At 60.5% G+C, this 19,403-nt stretch overlaps 1 protein-coding gene across 1 annotated transcript in view; it reads left to right on the top strand.

The window, feature by feature from the left end:
• The window catches only part of Tgm2 (transglutaminase 2), a 29,350-nt gene extending 10,424 nt beyond the window's left edge, over positions 1 to 18,926 (top strand). The window contains exons 4-13 of the mRNA XM_076851838.1: positions 1,205 to 1,323; positions 3,336 to 3,464; positions 4,269 to 4,446; positions 7,329 to 7,464; positions 8,000 to 8,103; positions 9,371 to 9,613; positions 11,019 to 11,300; positions 15,390 to 15,550; positions 16,478 to 16,614; positions 17,151 to 18,926. Coding sequence (XP_076707953.1) covers positions 1,205 to 1,323; positions 3,336 to 3,464; positions 4,269 to 4,446; positions 7,329 to 7,464; positions 8,000 to 8,103; positions 9,371 to 9,613; positions 11,019 to 11,300; positions 15,390 to 15,550; positions 16,478 to 16,614; positions 17,151 to 17,301 — 1,640 coding nt within the window. The 3' untranslated portion in view covers positions 17,302 to 18,926. The remainder of the gene's footprint in view (positions 1 to 1,204; positions 1,324 to 3,335; positions 3,465 to 4,268; positions 4,447 to 7,328; positions 7,465 to 7,999; positions 8,104 to 9,370; positions 9,614 to 11,018; positions 11,301 to 15,389; positions 15,551 to 16,477; positions 16,615 to 17,150) is intronic.
• Positions 18,927 to 19,403: the final 477 nt, after the last annotated feature.

The raw sequence follows: 19,403 nt of genomic DNA, 5'->3' as shown, positions 1-19,403 counted from the left end.
TGGGCCCACCTTTAGTGGTTGCCTTGGAAACCAGAAGAAAAAATTGGCATTGAAGTGGAGCAAGAGGTTTTCATATGTAACATTAAGGTGTCCATCCTTAGGCCAGGGCCGTCATCACGACTTTTTTTAGTTGTCATTGGGCCTTTATTTATTTATTTATTTACGCGGTGCTGAGGATCAGGCCCAGCTCCTCACTCGCGCTAGGCGAGCACCCTGCCCCTGAGCCCCAGCCCCGGCCCTGACGTTATTATTATTATTATTTTAATATGTGCAGGATGGAAGCCCAGGGCCCACCAAGTGCCCAGGGCCCACCGAAGTCACTGCGTGGCTCTGGGTGTCCCCTTCCCAGCCCAGCTTCTCCATCTGGGACGTGGTCGTCTCAAGCCGGCAGACCTGGGGCTCCTGTCATGGGCCTGAGCTTCCTGGCCCCCTTCCTCCCCTCGCTGGCCACAGGGACCCAGGGCCTGCATTTCCCGGTGGCCGCAGCCTGGCTCTGTCTGGTCTCTGCTTAGATTGCCGCCCCCCAGGCTCCAAGCACAGAACCATGGTCACTTCCCAAGGCGGAATTCAGATGCCCCCTCCTGCAGTGAGCCCTCCCCAGCCCCGGAGCTGGACAGGGTCCCACTGCCCGGGGCCGTGATGACCCTCCTTGGCCTCCCGCTGCACCACACTCACTGTGCCTGGGACCTGCTCCTTCCTCGCGCTGGCTCAGGGCTCCAGCACCTTTCAGACCTGCAGCCACACTTTCCTCTCAGGCTGACAGAGGGGGGCAGAGAAGGCAAAGTGACCTGCCCAGGGACACGTGGCAAGAAATGGTCGGGATCAGGACTTCCTGGCTCCTGGTCAGTGCTCCTTGGTGTCTGGTTTTAAGCATCACTCTTTCCAGCTGCAAAACATCCTTGAGCCTCAGTTTTGCCATCTTTGAAAAGGGACTTCCGAGGGTCCCTTCTTCCTAGGGCTCTTGGGAGAGTAAAGATGTTGCAGATTTATCATGGGCCCCGGCACGTGGCCTTGGGTGAATGGCAGGCTTTATTATCCCTCTATTTGTATATCACTTTATCTCATGGACGTGGGGCTGTTGATTGATGGTTGGTTTCCTGTTTAAAAGTTAGAAGGACCTCTGAGATGCTGGCTTGGCCTGGCTGCAGGCTTGCAGGGGCCCTGGCCTCGCCAGACCCAGGGCTGAGGTCCCCTCTTCCCACAGCCGACGCTGTTTACCTGGACTCGGAGGAGGAGCGGCAGGAGTACGTGCTCACCCAGCAGGGCCTCATCTACCAGGGCTCGGCCAAGTTCATCAAGAGCGTGCCTTGGAACTTTGGGCAGGTAGGGCTTCACCCCGCCCCTCGTGACCATTCAGACCTCTTGCCTCTGAGGCAGCCAGGGACGCAAAGGTGTGAGCCGGTGGCAGAGTGGCCCACCCCCGCCTCTCAGGGATGTAAGGGTCCTTGGCTAGAGGCTCAGAGAGGGCCAGAGCTGGCCTGAGGTCACACAGCCAAGGAATAGCCCTGGGGAAAGGATTAAGAGAGCCTCTAGGAGCCGTGGAGCTGGTTGGGATTCCCAGAGAGGAGGGCCCAGGGAGAGACGAGAGGCGACCCTTGGACATGCTCTCCACGGGCTGGGCCTGTGTGGAACAAGCCTTTGAACTGTTCTCGGGGTTAGTGGGTCTCCAACTTGAGTGGACATTGGAGCACCTGGGGGCACACATTGAGCACAGAGTGGGAGCCCATCCCTCCGTTCCGGCTCAGCAGGCTGGGTGGGGACTGCCAATCCAGATGCCCATGCTGCTGTCCAGCGGCCACAGTGGGCTCTCTGGCTGACCACTGTATCAACCAGCTAGAGAGGTGGGTCAGCCAGGGCAGGTCCAGCAGGGCAGGCTGGGCTCAGCTACGTGGCTCTTCTCTGTGCCCAGCCTGGGCTGGCTCCATAAAACTCTGAGACTCCGCAGAGGAAGCTCATGAAGCCAGGACCAGGGCGCCCCTAACCCCGTGACCTCCTGCTGCCTGAGAGGTGTTGGTCTCCCAGGGCGGGGGTCACCCTGATGCTTCTCCCAGCAGCCTCTGGGTCAGGGCCTGTGTCCAGTCCTGCCCTGGGGCCATGGGAAGTCCTCCCGTGACCCCGGCTCAGTCCGACTGCCATTTCCTCATCCGAATATTAGGACTCACCTTCGCCATCACATCTGCCCGGCGCGCTCGCGGCCTGCGGGGGTGGAGAGGAGCAGTGTCGTCTGCACGGTCATAAACCATGTCAGAAAATGAATCGGCTCCCGTTTCCCAGGGCTTTTAATTCTCTCCTGAGAAACAGAACAAAGCCGTTCCTCCCTTTTAATTTCCTGATGTCCTGCTCTGTGTCGAGCTGCGGGGGGCTGAGAAGCGGTCTCTGCAGAGCTTCAGGAAGGGGTCATGGTCCAGGACGGAAAGACCCTGGGTGGGGGCAACTGCCCGTGGGGATCAGGGGGTCTCCTTGAACTGGGGACTCCTGAGCTGGGCTTTGAAGAACAAGCCGGAGTTTGCCATGTGAGAAGTGGAGGCAAAGGAGGCTCAGAGAGGGGATTTATGGGGGGCTCACAGTTTGTGAGGTTCAGTCCGTAGATGGTGGAGTCCCGGCCCTGGGCCCGGGGTGAGGCCGCTCATCATGGGGAAGGGCCAGTGGAGGAAGCACTCAGCTCCTGGCGGGGTCAGGGAGAGTGGGCGAGGGGGATCCCCAGTGACCCTCCCCCAGCCACCCCCACCTGCCTACAGTGGTCACCCCGTCATTCAAACTGGGGTGGGCTGATTAGGTTCCAGCTTCCACAGTCCAATCACTTGACCTCTGAACACTCCTGAATTAACACAGGTGCTTCGGGGGGACACCTCGTCCAAACCACAATAGAGTTGTTCTGCAGCATGGAGGGTGACCTGTGACAAAGCCTGATCCAGCACAGGAACACAGTACAGGAGCTGGGGGCAGGCAGGAGAGACCCTGAGGTGTCAGATGGGTGGTCCGTGGAAGATGACAAGGAAAGGATCCCATTTCTGATCAATATAATGGTTGACTTGCAAGGAGGAGAAAGTTTGAGCCATGCAAAGTGTAGCAGGGAGAGCATTTCAGGAAAATGAAAAAGCAAGTGCAAAGGCCCTGAGGCAGTGAGTGTGGGGCAGAGTGAGGTGGGTGGGAGTGACAAGACATGAGGTCAGATAGCCGGAGAGTGCAGATCATGAAAGGCCTTGCGGACTGCGGGGAGAAGTCTCTCGGCACCCTTGGTGCAGCTGAAACAATCTGCTTTAGTTCCAATCAGCACTGTGTGGAGGAGGGTGGCTTCTGGGCTCTTCATTCTCCTCTCGTTTCCTCTGACACAGTTTGAAGATGGGATCCTGGACATCTGCCTGATGCTCTTGGATATCAACCCCAAGTTCCTGCAGGACGCCAACCAGGACTGCGCGGGCCGCAGCAGCCCAGTGTATGTGGGCCGCGTGGTGAGCCGCATGGTGAGTGGCAGGTCCCTAACCCGGTGATGTCCCAGGCCAGGCTGTGTGCTGGGGGGCTCAGGACATGGGGACATCTCCACAAGAAACAAGATTTAGACAAATGAGGACTATACCACCCCTCCCCCCAAAGCAACTCATTCATTGAGCAGATATTTATGAAGGGCCACCTATGTCCTGGGCTCTGGGGATACAGCAGCTGGGTATAAAACACGTTCAGTCCCCGGCTTCAGAGAGCTTACGTTCCGGTGGCCAGGTGAGAGGAGCTGGACGGTCACCAAATGTCACAGGACTGAGGGCACAGGCATACGTGACTATGGCCCCTTGAAGGGGCCTGGGATGTGGTCTGACCACAGGACCTAGCCTCGGAGGCGGCTCCCCCTGAGCTGCTGTCATAGCTAGGAGGAGCAAAGGCCCTGAGGAGAGAAGGACCCGAACAAAAAGGAGACCAGTGAGGCTGCAGCCCAGCGAGCAGACGGGAGCTGGGTGCTGCCGAGGTGGGCAGGGGTCAGGCCCCGTGGCCTGCTGGGCCGTGGGCAGGAGGCTGGATTTTATTCTGCAGGGAATGGGACTTGAGGGGGGATGACAAAACCTTGGTGGGGTCCAGAGTAGCTTGGGTAAAGCTCAGATCACCCGCCTGTTGGAGCACCCCTGGCTCCCGGGAGGAAGCCATTCTCCAGGCCGCCCTCAGGGCCCGACCCCCACGGGCCTCCTCCTCCCCGCTCCTGTCTCCGGACTTGGGCTCCAGCCCCCGCCACCTCCCACAGGCCACAGGCTCTGTCCCCCACGATGCCCCCCTGGTTGCAGGTGAACTGCAACGATGACCAGGGCGTGCTTCTGGGACGCTGGGACAACAACTACGGGGACGGCGTCAGCCCCATGTTCTGGATCGGCAGCGTGGACATCCTGCGGCGCTGGAAGGACCACGGCTGTCAGAACGTCAAGTACGGCCAGTGCTGGGTCTTCGCCGCCGTGGCCTGCACAGGTGAGTGCTCACGAGGCCCGGGAGGGAGCACGGGGTGGCACTCAGGAGACCTGTCCGCCCCGCAGCAAGGCAGAGTGACCTGTGGCCTGTGGCCACTCTTCCCTGGTCCTCTCCCCCAAAATACCTCTAGGCGGTTTGTGGGCTCAGGGCTGAGAACCTGAGTTCTGGAGCCGGGCACACCTGAGCTCAAGGCCTGGGCCACTGACCTCAGTTTCCTCGTACGGAGAATGGGGACGGCGCTGCCCTCCCTGGTGTGGGTGTGACATAAAGCTGCTCAGCACAGAACCTGGCCCAGGTAGCTGTCAGCCTACACCAGCTATCAGTGCCTCCAGGTAGCAGTCGGGTCTGGTCGGGAAAGAGAAGCGAGGTTCTGAGATCTACAGGGGAAGGTCAAGCAACTTGAAACCAGAAAAGTAAAATGGGTTTTTAGAGATTTTGAAGATTTAGGCCCGGGAATCGTTGATGGTGTCCCAAGGATGGTAACGGTGCTTCAGAGAAGAGGCTGGATAGCATCGCAGACAGCTACGAACCCAGCCTCTGGAGTCAAGGGCTGTGTCCGCAGCCTGCTTCACGGGAGCTGTGTGTCCTTGGGGAAATCACTAACCCCCCTGAGCCGCAGTCCCATGGTACAATACATGGGCCTAATACTAGTACCTTCGTCCTGGGGTACCTGGGGGTTAAACGAGCCGGCCTGTGCCAGGCGCTTGCAGGGTTTCAGGCACAAAACGACAGAATCCAACAGGCTGATCTGCAGCTCCCAGATGTTCTGTCTCCTAGACCAGAGCTCCAGCCAGATGAGGGTCACCAGAACGTCCCCCACACCCCAGGCTGGGTGGGGTGGCCTGGCCCGGGCTCTCCCCAGGCCACCAATCCCGTCCTCCTTGCCTCCCAGCCTCCTCCGACCTCCCTGGGTTTCCAGGGACTCTGGGGCCCTGCGTCCTCAGGTGGCTCCTGGGCCTCTTCTCATGCCCACGAGGCCTCCCGGCCTCCCCCAGCCTCCCGGCCTCCCTCATGACCTCTGACCTCCCTTTTCTTGTGGAAACTCCCTGCCCAGGCCCTGGCTTCTGGGGGACTAGAGCCCATCTTCTCAGAGCGGCCCCTGGATTCTCCCAGAGAAACCCCGCAGCAGTGGCCTGGCCCCCAGGCTCTCCTGCCATGCCATAGTCACCTAAAGTGCTGGCGGCAGGTCACCCCCCCACAACTGTCCTCTCTGCAAGGCCAAGGAAGGCTCGGTCCAGCCCACGGGCTTTGGAGCTGGCCTGCGGCGCTGGTGGACTCGGGTGAGAGAATGGGTGTCTCTGAGCCTCGTTTCTCCCCTGGAGAAGGGAGCGGGGCAAGGGGCCTAAGGCCTTGGGAGCGCTTGGGCCTGGGCAGATGTCACTTAGCACAGTTCAGGTGAGACCCGGGCCTGGGTTTCCAGGGACTCTGGGGTCCTGCGTCCTCTGGTGGCTCCCGGGCCTCTTCTCCATGCCCACGAGCCAGATGACACTGACCAGACCTGCATTTGCCTTGAGAGGCATGTGACAGGTCGCTGTTCCCGAGTGCCTCCTCGGTCCCGCCCCGGGCACTGGGCAGACCAGGCTGCCCACACTGTGGCCTTTCTCTGAATCACCATGACATCCAGACAGGCTGCTATTCTTAGCTCTTCTTACCCAGGAGGAAACAGAGGCTCAGAGAGGGGAAGTGGCTTTCCCAAGGTCACACAGCTGATGTTGGCATAGTCAGGCTCTGGCCAGGTGTGCCTAGTTCTGGGACAGCGCCTTACAATGTGGCCCTCTTGGGACATGATCCCAGAGTCAGGAGTGGTGCCAGCTCTTGGCAGCAGAGACAGGCCTCCCCAGCCTCTGCACTCAGATCCACCGCATGTGGGGCAAGGTTCAGGGTTGGGACACCAGCCGTGACCGAGGGCAGCAGCAGGCCTGGCCCCTGTCCAGAGCGCAGGGGTGCGGGAACCAGGCGAGAGGTCCAGGGTCACAGCTGCGCTTTCCTCTCGGCGCGCCCACGGGTCTCAGGGCCGGAATCCAGGGCCATCCGGGAAGCCCTCGGCCTGGCGGATGGGCACAGGGCCGAAGGTCACATCCCCTCCCCGCCCCCTGCCCAACTTCAATCAAAGCTCAAAGTCCCACACAGGTCCCCAGGAGAGGCCAGCTGGGTTTCTGTTCCGCTTCCCTTTAGGACGGTACTTTCTCTGTCCTTACCCGACCCTTCACCCCGGAGCGCCCAGCGCCCGCTTTGGGCAGGACCTGCCCGGGCCTTCCTCCCTCCCCTGCGCTAGGCCTGTGGATGCCAGTCACCGCCCTGCTCCTTTCCACCTGCCGTCGCCACGGGGCCCTCGCCCCAGGAAGCAGGGCTCTGGCCTGGACGCGGGGCCTCCCCGAGCCCGGACCTTGGCCTGCACCGTGACGCTGTTATAGAGGGTCGCTGACAGTTACCGTCTGGGGAAATGAGGGTGGACCCCATCGTGCTGTGAATGCAGACCTGGACGGGGCACCAGGCTTGGCAGGGTGGCCTTCCAGGGGGCACAGCGTGTGCCAGTGCCCCGAGGCAGCGGGAGCAGGAGGGGCTGGAGGTCAGGGTGGCTGGCCCAAAGCGACAGGGGGAGCCGGGTCTTGCAGAGCCAAGGGTCAGAGGCAGAAGTCTGGCCTTGACCTCCAGGGCCCTGGGAGCCATTGAAGACCTGTCAGAGGGTCAATGTCGTATGTGCAGTTGGAGTGCTGAGAGGTCACAGGGGACATGGGCGGCCAGTGAGCCGAGCATCATCATCCAGGCAGAGGGCTGGAGTGTCCCCTCCCCACCTGGACCGTGGTGCCCGCGCCCTGGGGTGGACATGGGCCAGTGTCCCGGGCCCCGGCTGGCCTGCTGAGTGGCCCCTGTGTCCCCAGTGCTGCGCTGCCTTGGCGTCCCCACCCGTGTGGTGACCAACTACAACTCGGCCCACGACCAGAACAGCAACCTGCTCATCGAGTACTTCCGCAACGAGCTCGGGGAGCTGGAGAGCGACAGGAGCGAGATGATCTGGTGAGGTGCCGGGAGGCCAGGCCGGGAGGGGTACTGTGGACGGGCCTGGGGACATCTGAATTGGGCCTGAGAGAGGAGCAGCTCTGGACGGGGGAGGCTGGGGCCTGTGCAGAGGCCTGTGTGGGGGTGACCACGGCACTGGGAGGGGTGTCGGGAGGAGGGAGGAGGGGCCTGCGCTTGTCTCCAAGGGCAGTGGGTTGTCCCCGTGCCTCAGGGTGTAAGGCGGCTGCCGAGTCCACTGGGGACCTGAGGACAGAGGCAGGAAGGGAGAGATGGGGTGCCTGGGGCACGGGGTGTCCAGGCCGGTGGTGAAGAGGCCTGAAGCTGGGCAGGCGGAGCCTTTGGGCAGGAAAAGCAGGGAAGGAGGCAGGAAGGGCAGGGAGGGGCGCTGGGGGGCCCAGGGCGAGGCCCCAGCTGAGACCCCCGGGAGGAGGAGCCCAGGGGCTGCTGGGACTTGCTGGGTTCAGCTTGGGACAAGGCCTGGGGCCATCCATGGGGGCCATGCTGAGCGGTTCCCTGCGTCCCTCCCCCTCAGGAACTTCCACTGCTGGGTGGAGTCGTGGATGACCAGGCCGGACCTGGAGGCGGGCTACGAGGGGTGGCAGGCCCTGGACCCCACGCCCCAGGAGAAGAGCGAAGGTGGGTGGGTGGGCGTGGCCGTCACTTGGTGGGAAGCCGGGCTCGGGTGGGGGGCGGGGGAGCTGGGGTTCCAACCTAAGACCACCAAAGATCACCAAAGACCACCAAAGACCACCGGCTGGGCCACACGGCCAGGCCTCCTTACCTTTTCACAGTAGGCTATTTTATAATCTGAAAAGCAATGCAGAGCGCAAGAAGGAAGGACAAAGGCCAAATGGCACCTTCACACTGCCCCCAAACAAGCACCATCGTCCTCCCACGTGGCTGCAGCAATTTCAAATCAGATCCCTGTCTGTGCATGTGTGTGTGTGTGTGTGTGTGTGTGTGCACGCATGTGCACGTGCATGATTTAGAGAATGCACCAAGGCAAGGTTTGGCAAAGCTTTATGGGCCCCTTTGTCTGGTTACAAAGAAAACCTAAGTTATTTCAAGGACTGAGAAAACAAAGTTGTGGTCGGATGCCAGACCCTTTTGTTATAGAACAAGACCAGTGGGGGGGGCGGTCTGTCCTGTAATACAGCCATCGGGATGAGCACGCATGCTCTCTCCTGTGACCTGGGACAACTCAAGGTGACTTGGAAACACCTGCGGTTCTCGGGGGTGACGAGTCACAGTGCTCTGGAGAGGCTACCGAGTTGTGTTGCCTGCTCGCAGTGGCGGGGGGGCGCCAAAGGGGACTGGGTTGAAGATGACCTTTTCTCCATATCCAAGTTCACGGACCCCTGCACTGTGTGGCCAGGACCTTCAGGGACCCGGCTTAGGGACTCCAGCCACGTCCATTGCTCGACGTACCAGCCGCATTTCTCCACCCGTGATCTGGATTTTCTTTAGCGTTACTCTGTTTCATCACGTGTCAAAACATGTCGGCCCAGCTCCTAGTCCCCAACATCTAAGTTGTGGCCAGGGTGCAGGGGTCATAAACCACTCTGACACAAATATGGGCACTGTCCGCGTAGCAGCCGCTGCCGGGCAAGCTGGGGGACACTGCGCTCAGCGCTGAGCCTCAGAGGCAGATGGGACAGCTGCCCTCCCTCTGACGTCTTCCCACGGCTCTGCTCCAGGGTAGTCTTGGGATCTGTTTCTGTTTTATTTATCAAATGTCTGCGCAGCACTTAGTGTGTGCCCAGGGCCTTCCGTCTGTCACTCACAGGGTAAGTGGCCCAGCCACGCAGCTAATAAGAGCTGAACTAGGATGGGACCCTGAATGTTGGGCTCCAGTGTCCTTTTTCTGAACCCTCCTCTCTCTCTCCCTCCTACCCCCAAACAGGGACATACTGCTGTGGCCCGGTCCCTGTTCGTGCCATCAAGGAGGGTGACCTGAACACCAAGTATGATGCCCCTTTCGTCTTCGCTGAGGTCAACGCCGACGTGGTGGACTGGATCCGGCAGGAGGATGGCTCCTTGCACAAGTCCGTCAACAATTCCTTGGTGGTGGGGCTGAAGATCAGCACCAAGGGCGTGGGCCGCGACGACCGGGAGGACATCACCCACACTTACAAGTACCCCGAGGGTAGGCACAGCTCTGGGGGGGCCTCTATCACAGCCTTGCAGATAAGTGCCTGGTTTACCAGCCCGGCTGCCTTGTGTGCGTGTGTGCACTTCAGTGGGCACCTACGTCAGCGAGCCGCAGGCTACGTTCCATCTCTTAGAAACGAGGATGGTGGGAAGGATTATTCATTTAGGAAAATAATTCAGTGATTCTATATTCCACAAAAGGATTTCCTCTGTTTTTTAAGCCTTATTTTTTGATGGGTTCAACTCTCATTTTTATTTTTTTTTTAATTTTGGCGGCCTTGCATGTGCCAGGCGAGTGCTCCACCCTCAAGCTTCTCCCGGCCCCTGGTTTGACCTCTGATGGACCTGAAGGGGTGACTGCTGTAGAGACCTGGAAATGGATGATGTTGTTTACCATGTTGCTTAGCAACAACATCATCACATCAGGGGCAGGACCTACAACTGTAGAGGGACAATTCCATGCTTTTTGGCTTTAGTGTCATTGTATTAGAGGGGCTTGAAAGTCCAGAGAAGCCACAAAGGAGCACATCCAGGCACTTGGCAGTTTTTTGGGTTTTTTTCAGTGTTTGACGGACAGCTGGGAAGGTGAGCATGAAGGGGGGTGGGGCGGGTTAAGGAGAGATGGGCCGAGAGGAGCCCAAAGGTAAGATGGGTCCGATCCCGCACAGGACGAGGGATCCTCCCGTTAAGTCCGTAGGGAGCAGAGGACTTGTTAAAATGGCTCTGGGTGCCTCCACTTGCCACCTCAACGTGACAGAGACTTTGTCACTATTGACTGTGTGTGCGCCATCTCTGAGGGGCTCACAGAGGTGACTTAAAAATCAAAGTCCCCGCCGACTTTCCTGGGCTGACTGAGGTTGGCTATCAGGTGGCCGCGCTTTAGCTGGAAACGGTAAGAGCAGAAGAGGACGTTTCCCTCCGCCTTCGAAAACTCCAGAGCCCAGGCTTGATGGAGAGAGAGATACGCGGCCCACAGCCGGGGAGGGCGTAAGCGCCCAGGAGAGGTGGGTGGAGATAAAGAAAGGAGCAGTTGATCCCCTGGCGAGCTGGACAGGGAGACAGGAGGAAGGAGGGACTTCAGGGGAAGTGGTCCCTATGCAGACAATCGGAGGCCAGAAAATTGGTGTTCTGTGTGTGTGGGGGATGCACCAAGCTCCGTTATAGGACTCGGTGTGACATAAAGATAAATGAAACACAGGTTTGTCCCTCAGTCATCTCAAGGGGATGAGCACATAAACTACCTGAAGAGGGAGTGAGTGGTCAGAGAAACTTCCTGAAGGAGGGGGCATGGGGCTGGGTTTAAGGGATGTACAGGAGTTCACTTGTGGAAAATAGGACCGTTTCCTCCTCCTGGCAAAGAGACTCAGCTGTGATTGGGGCTCCCTTCCCTATCCCTGCAGGGTCCCCAGAGGAGAGGGAAGCCTTCACGAAGGCCAACCACCTGAACAAACTAGCTGAGAAGGAGGCGGCTAAGGAGACGGAGGTGGCCATGCGGATCCGCGTGAGCCAGAGCATGAACATGGGCGCTGACTTTGATGTCTTTGCCTACATCACCAACAACACCCCCGAGACCCGCGAGTGCCGTCTCCTGCTCTGCGCCCGCACCGTCAGCTACAACGGGGTCCTGGGGCCCGAGTGTGGCTCCAAGAGCCTGCCTGATCTGACCCTGGAGCCCTTCTCAGGTGAGGACCCGTGTCTAGTGGCCACCGGCTGCCAGTGCCCTGCAGGGCCCTGTGGCTCAGCAGGCATAACTGACCTCGCAGACACAAAGCTCCTGCCTGGGTGGGCCCTGTCCTGAGCACTTCCTAAACAGCCACCCGTCCGGTTCTCAGAACAGAGCTGAGGCGGACTTGATCACTGCCCCCCTCGTTTTCCAGATGAGGAAACGGAGGCACAGGGAGGTTAAGTAACTTTCCCAAGGTCACACAGTGAGGAAGGTTTGAACCCGTCTTCTCAGCAACTGTGCTATTCTGTGTTTGTTTCCTGTCATTTCCCTCTGACCCCTGCCTGCTCTCAGACCCTCTGCTCCCCTCTCCTGGCCACTGCCTTGCCTCTGCCTCCAGCTGCAGGAGCCTCCCGCTGCCCGGCTGAAGGTCTCCATTGCCCTCGGTGTTGTTGGCCTCAGAGAAAGGAGGTTCTCGTGGGTGGGCACTGCCCACGGAGCTCTCGGCAAGGGTGCAGATTCCACATCTGTGCTGCCCAGGACGGGTGGCCACCAGCTCCATGTGGCCACTGGGCGCTGGAAATGCAGCAGCTGCTGAGGGTTTTAATTCTTAGAAGTTAGGTAGCGCCTGTGGCCGGAAGCTGCCCTGTGTGACACGGCAGCCCAAGGGCACTGGACAGCCCATATGGAGTCTCCTGGCTCCACCCCCAGAGCCCCGCCTGCCTGGCAGAGCCCCGCCCGGAGGGCAGTGTTGGGCAGCCCCACGTTGGCCCCCGGCAGAGCCCGCGTTGGTCGCTCATGCATGGGGACAGACTTCTGCACAGTGGTCCCCTCGGGCCCCGGGGCTCCTGCAGTGTCCCTGTGCCTGGGCCCAGAGGTCAGTGTGAGGCAGCTGGAGTTCCATCTTCCACCTTCCTCCCACGGCCTGTCCCATCTCCTCCTGGGGACAGCCCAGCAGGCAGGAGGGGACAGAGGGGTCTTGGAGCTGGGAAAGCCCAGGGAGCTGCGGTGTGAAGCCCTGGCCATGCCCTAAGGGGCAGCGTGACCATGTGGACCATTGTCCCTATCGCTGGGCAAAGGCCTCCGCTCCACACAGGGTCCCCATCCAGCCCGAGGGACTCGTACCCGGACACTGTCAGCAGTGTCCACAGCGGGCACTCTACCTGGGAGCCTGCGTGACATTCAACAGGATGACCAGAGGGTGAGAGCCCGGGCAGGACGCCCTCTGCCTTTACAGCCTCCGTCCGCTAACCCCCTTTGTCTGCGACGCCCGCCTCCCCCTCCCCTTGCCCACCCTGGACCCCCAGGGCTGGGTGCAGGGTTCAGCCTGCCGGTGCCCAAGAGAGCGGGCCTGCGAGTCGCGCCCAGGACTGTTTGCTGAAGTCCCCTCGTGGGTCTTCTCTCCTGGGCCCACAGGCTCAGCCAGACGCCGTCAGGGCCCTCCGCAGGGACCCAGACCTCTGCGGCAGAGCCCCCTCCCTGGGCTGTAGGAAGGAGGTCCGCGGGGGAGGGCGGGTGCTCTGGGAGCCCCAGATCATCCCCGCTTGCTAAATGGGGCAAGCAAGAGCAGGCCTCCCAGACGGGCAGCCTCCCTGACAGGCAGCCGCCAGGCTGGGGGACAAGAGGTGAGCGGGAAGTATCTGGAAAGTTCGCCCTGGTGTCGGCACACGTGGGCCCTCACTCCTCACCGGGCAAAAATGGGAAGGAGCCAGGGAGCCTGAGAAGCCCCAGGACCTTTGCCGTTGTGCCACTCCGTGGTGTGGGACGCTGTCACCTCTGCCTCTACCCCCAGGAATCAGGGCAGGCTCCTTTCCTACAGGTGTGAGGGGCGCTCGGGACCCCGGGTTCTGTTCCTGCCATCTGGCGCTGGCCGCGGCCCTGGGTCTTTCTCCCCTCCACTCCGGGCTGCAGGGTCCCCTTTTGTGCAAGGGCTGGCTCAGCCGCTCTCAGGGCCAGATCCTGCTCAGAGCCGTTGTGAGGGGGGAAGTGCCTCTCCTGGAATGTGGGGCATGGAGTGTGCCCTCTGCCTCCCAGACAGCATCAGAGCGCAGCAGCACAGTACTGTTCTAAGGTTCTTATCATCCTGGGGTGTGCTGGGGGGACATCACAGCCTGCCTGTCGGGAGGGAAGGGAAGGGCACGGGTCCTGTGTGTTGTTCTCTGGCCCGAAGATGGAGCCCATCCAAGATGCCCTCCTGGGGCTCTGATGTCCAGGTCAACCGGAGAGAGACTGTTTGGCCCTCTGAGCCCCCCACTCCAGGGAGGTGTGTGTTGCTCTTTGAGGATACGATCTGGGGATTTCCATGTGCTAATGGACAGGAAGCCAGGCCCAGGATACGGAGCCAAATCCAGCTGCCCCCAGCCCTGCCTCCTGGGTCTGTGGCTTCTCTCCCCTCCCCTTCCTGTCCCCACCCTTCTCCCTCACCCGTCCAGGTGGGTCGGTAGCCAGTGTGGCCTCGGTGACCATCCCCAGGTCACCGCCCAGAACGGGGCAGATCATCCGAGGAATGAGCATTTCCTCCTCCCGGCCAGCCTGTGGCCCAAGGCCGAGGCCGAGGCCAGGGGCTGTGACCAGCAGCTCTCCGCTCCAGCCCTGTCCTGCCTCAGCCTCCTGGAGAAGTCGGGGCCCCCCCCCGGGGCTCCTGGAGGGCAGGGCTCTCCTTCTTTCCTGAGAGCTGCTCCACCAGGTCTGGGAACAGCCATCCCACCCCCTTTTGTCCTGGTTGGCACAGAAGTCTGGGTGGCTCCCGGATCGCGTCATCTGATGAGAGCGTGGAGCACGCCCACCAGGACGGATGTGCAGGGGCGGCGGGTGGCGGGTGGCACTTGCCAGAGGCGCCCGGCCCACAGCCCCCCAGCTGCAGGGGCAGGGTGTGGACCTCCAGCCCACAGGAGCCCGGGACTGTTCTCAGGTCCCCATCAGCCCCCAGGGCTCAGGGAGAAGCTCCGAGGTGCTGGTTGGCCTTTGACCTCCCTCAGCCTTGCTCTTCTCCCTCCTTAGAGGGCGAGCAGCCCCGGGCAGGTTGACCCCAGCTGACTTTTGTTTGCTTGTTTTAATTTTTACCAGTGACTTTCTGCTTCTGGTAAATGAGATAGTTTGCTGCAAGTAATGATAAAAAATTTCCCTGAAGGAAAAAAAAAAGTTAGAAAAAAATTGAGAGCAAGTTTGTGTGTGTGGGTGTGGTCGGGGGATGGAGGGGACCGAGGGCTCTGTTGGACAAGCTGGCTGGGCAGGGGGCTCCACAGTGCGCCCCGTCAACAGGAGAGGCCCCAGCAGCACCAGGGACTTGCCCAGGGTCTCTGAGTGAGGGCAAGCAGGGCCCACACCCAGACTTAGGGTCCTTGTCAGACGAGACGGCCTAGATCCGGCTTCGGGACACTTTGGTGGGCCCTGCCAGCTCCTTTCCCATCCCCTTATCACTGTATGATTTTGCTGGAGGTGACTGTTGGTCACAGCTCTGTGTAGCAGGTACTGGATGTCCCTGGGAACAGAGAGGGGAGTTCATCTTCCCGGGCTCACACAGCTGAAGGAGGTTGGGAGCTGGCTCTCCTGGGCCAGGCCTTTCCTGGGAAAGGCAATCCTCAACTGTAAAGTGGGTCTGACCCACTGGCCTCGTGGGGAATGGCACCATGTCCATGGTGGTCCTTCGGGAGTGCAGGTTGTGCTTGGGACTCTCCACCTGGGTGGTGGGTTTGGATGCCCGTGTGGCACCTCCCAGCTGCGTGGCCTGTGGCGGTTGTTCACCTGCCCCAGCCTGTCTCCTGGTCTTCCAGGGAAGGTGAAGTGGGAGCATGTTGTGAAAGTGGCCGCCACCCACCCCCATGCAGCCCAGGGTGCCTGTGCTCCCCACCCCCACGAGCACCCTGACGGCCAGGTGCTGACACTCAGGTCCCGGGAGGTGAGGAGACTCGCCCGGGTCACCAGCTGAAGGGTCAGGGGTGGAGCACTCCCCTCGGCTCCTCCCCGGGACGGAACGTGGGAGCCAGCGCAGGTGGGGGAGCCCAGGCGCCCGCCTTCCTGAGTGTGTGACCTCAGGCGCATTCCTTCCCCTCTCTGTGGTCCGAGGGATGAGCCAGCCCTCACGTGCCCCTGCTGTCCCCTCCTGCAGAGAAGAGCATCCCCCTTCCCATCCTGTACGAGCGGTACCGGGACTTCCTGACCGAGTCCAACCTCATCAAGGTGCAGGGCCTCCTCATCGAGCCGGCGGCCAACAGCTACCTGCTGACCCAGAGGGACCTCTACCTGGAGAACCCAGAAATCAAGATCCGGGTGAGGGCAGCCCCGCCCACGCACGCACCTGCTCTCTGCAACCCGGGAGCCTCAGGGTCCCGGAGCCCCGCCTCATCCAAGGAAAGCATCCTGACAAGAAAGGATCCGGGCTCCAGGGTGCAGGGTCGTGGGATTCAGGGGTCTTAGAATCACGAATCCTCAAATTGCAAGACTCCTAAGGCTGGGCCTCCAGGCCCTTAGAGGTCGCAGGGCACCCCGAGTCTGAGCACAGGGGTGTGTGCCTGGGTGGCCCTGAGGTTCATTCATCTGCAAGGGGAGGTTAACGCTGCCAGCATGCAGGGTGCCAGCATGCAGGGTGCCCTAGTTCAAAGCACAGCCACAGGAAGGACCTGGAACCACACGCGGTGTGGGAAGGGCTCCGCATGCAAGCTGTGTCGATCACCCCCACCATCATCATAGCATTTCACCTGGAGGAGCCAGGACCCCTGGGCCCCCAGATGTACAAGCTGAGAAACAGCAGACGGACGGGCAGCACCATCACGTGCCAAACCTTGCACATCTTAGCTCATTAATGCTCACGAGAGCCCTCAGACAGGCGTTTCTCTTCCATGAAGAAACAAGGCTCAGAGAGGGTTGAAACTTCCCCAGGGTCACATAGTGAAGAAGGGGCAAAGGTTCACCTGGCTCCCAAGCCGGTGAACTGTCCACTCCAGACCCTAGAACAAGGGAGAGGCTCTGTGCATGCACCCCTAGAGTCACGTGGGCCCTCGCTGCAGCTCCAGGGAAGAGCCCCGGGTAGGTGTCCCTGTGGGTATTTTCAGATGAGGAAACAGGCACAGAAGTGGAGGGTGAGAGGCGGAGCTGGGCGTGGCTCCCTTCAACCACCAGTGGACCTAAGTATAGCAAAGGCAGGGGCAGCCCAGCCTGGAGCCCGCTTGCCCTGACTCCTGCCCATCCACCTTCCAGATCCTGGGAGAGCCCAAGCAGAACCGCAAGCTGGTGGCCGAGGTGTCCCTGAGGAACCCGCTCACCGTGCCCCTGTTGGACTGCATCTTCACGGTGGAGGGCGCCGGCCTGACCAAGGAGCAGATCTCTGTGGAGGTGTAAGTGCCATCTCGCTGCAGCTGGGGGGTCAGGAGGAGGGAGGTGCAGAGGGCAGTGGCCTCCTGGGGCCACTCGCCCCCCCACCCTGCAGCCGGGCTTCCCCACGGTCATCTCCACACGCGGGCAGCCCATGCAGAGCGCGTGCACACCTGGACAGTGACAACCACTTAGTCCCCACCTTCAGGGACCCACGTGCAAGTGTGGGTGTGTCACATGATCGTTCGCTGCTGGGTTTTTATTTTATTTTTTTTTTACCCCCGGATCATGTAGGTACAGCTCAATGCTTTGTCACTCGGGTGGCCACCTGAGTCTGCCTACAGTGACCCCCCGAGTGTGTCATGGGCTTCCGAGTGCATGCGCCACACACAGAGAGGCCCAGGCCCCCCAGAGAGCGGCAGTGGGGCCTCCGGGATTGCTGGCCTTAGCCCTACTCTCGTGGAGCTCTGGGCCAAGTCCTGGCACATGCTCGGTAGTCACATGTCACTCTGACCTGACCCTAGAGACCCTCTCCTCACCCTCGCTTCTCTCTCTGCAGCCCAGACCCCGTGGAGCCGGGGGAGGTCGCCAAGGCCAGGGTGAACCTGCTGCCCATCGACATAGGCCTTCACAAGCTGGTGGTGAACTTCCAGTGCGACAGGCTGAAGGCGGTGAAGGGCTACCGGAACGTCATCATTGGTGGCCCCTAGGGCGCCCTGCCCAGCCCCCTCAGCCTGCCAAGAGCCCTCACCTGACTAGTCTCTATCCTAAGCTAATGAGCAAGCTTTGCCCCTTAGGGCAGGGGCGGGCTGCCTGTGGGGCTCAGCAGCGGATGGTACCTCTGGCCACCTTGTCCCTCTGAGCCTGGCTCCCCACCCACCCATTCCCCTTTAGCCGTGAGGAATGTTCTGTGCCAACACAGTGGGAATCCCGACCTTGGCCAACTGGAGCTGGAGTGAGAGGGGGTCTCACACCTCCCTACCCAGGTGCCTTGGGGAAAGTCACTGACCACCATCCATACTGTTTGATCGACTCCAAAGTTTCTCAGAGCAGACAATAAAGGGTTGCTGTGCCTGTTTGGCTAGACCCAGGAACTCAGCCCCCTGGAATGTGTCCTGCACCCATCCCCCAGCTGCTCCCAGGCACCTGGGGCTCCTGGGAGAGGCGGAGCCAGCTGGGGTGCAGATAGGCCGGGCCCACATCCCAGCAGTGTCCTGGCCAACAGCGTCCCCACCCACATCCCCACTGGGAGGCACATGCTGTGTGCGGTGCCTCCTGTGCTCCCTGATGCTCACAAGGCCACCACCGACTTAGTCACCAGCTGCAGAGTGGGAACTGCCTTCTGGATGAGGAGACAGGGTCCAAGAGAGACCTCAGTCCCAGCCGCTGGCGGTCAAGTGTGAGGCTGGGGAGGCGGGTCCTGGACCAGAGTCTGGCCCGTGACTCGGAGCCCAGGGCTCCGTGGTGCCACCAGCCCTGACCCAAGAATGCCAGCAGGGCCATGTAGGAACTGATGGCAGGGGCCCAGCTGGGGCGAGGAGCAGGAGAGGCTCAGAGGGGTTGGGGAGCCGGGATCAGAACTTGTCTCAAGCTCAGGTCTGGCCGGACTCTGCCTCCTCTCTCTGGGCCTCAGTTTCCTCACTACCAGAGCTGAACAGTTCATCTCCGGGGGCGCTTAGCCCTGTGCTTCTGTGCCTCTTACCGTCCCGCCTTGCAGATGGCCACCCCTGCTCCACAAAGCTTAGGCCCAGGCCCAGGCCGTCTCTGTGACCATCCTACCCTGAGCCCTCTTCCCCTGCCTGGGTACCTCCCTTCGGGTCCCAGTTGTAGGGAGGAGAATCCTGGCTGCCCCTGCCCTTCTGTGAACTTGGCCGCCTAGACTTCCCAGGGGCCTTCACTGCCCATGCTGGTCACTAACCAACCGAGTCAGTGCCTTAGCCCCCCTTGGCAGGGCCAGCACCCCTGGACACAGCCCTGGCCCCCGAGGAAGCCTGAGGAGCTCGTGAGTCTGTCATCTCGGGGTTTACCCCGGCTGCTTCTCCATGACTAGGCCTCCTTTGGGCTGGAAGAAGGATGAGGGATGAGGTCACAGCCTCTAGGCTCCCAAAATCCCAGAGAAGGACTTGGGGAACCTCACACTGATGTATTTAAAACTTTCTGCTTTGCAAAGGGAAGAATCACCAAATGAGCCGACGTGTGTGTCCTACATGAATAGAGCTCCACTTCTGGACGGTTCTATAAAAGCTTTGGGGTCCTAAGCAGGCAGCGGCTGTGCTTTCCCACCACGAGGCGCGAGCACTGAAATAAAAGAGTTTATTTTTCACATTCAAACAAAGTCTGGTCTCATGTTTCATGAACTTTTGGGGGTGATGCTGGGCGAGTGATGCTCACAAGGTGAGCACCAGTACCAACTGCCCCCTGCAGAGGGGACTCTCCCAAGCCCGGGCCCTGCCCCGGCCCTGCCCCCGCCCTGCCCCAGGCCTAAACTTCACCAGCAGCCGTGTCTCTACATCCAGCTCCATCTCAGGCCCTGCCACCACTGGGCCTTTTCCACTACCACCCTGCGCTCTTGTTCACCTTGCGGCTTTTGTGATTGTAGTTGTCTGAGCCCGGAGAGTTCTTTCTCCTCCATTCCTGTGGCAAACTCCTAACTCATCCTGCAGTGTTGAATACCAAAACACCTCTTCTGTGAAGCCTTCTTTGTTTCTTCTCAGGCCTCCAGTGTCCTACAACATGGACCAACTCAAATATCCATCACTGTGCATTTTAGTTCCATGTTGGCAGGTCCATCCCCTACCCCATCGGACCTGAA

Source organism: Callospermophilus lateralis, chromosome 3, assembly GCF_048772815.1.
Source record: "Callospermophilus lateralis isolate mCalLat2 chromosome 3, mCalLat2.hap1, whole genome shotgun sequence".
NCBI lineage: Eukaryota > Metazoa > Chordata > Mammalia > Rodentia > Sciuridae > Callospermophilus > Callospermophilus lateralis.
Note: the sequence above shows the minus strand (reverse complement) of the source record. Positions and strands in the feature narration are given on the sequence as shown.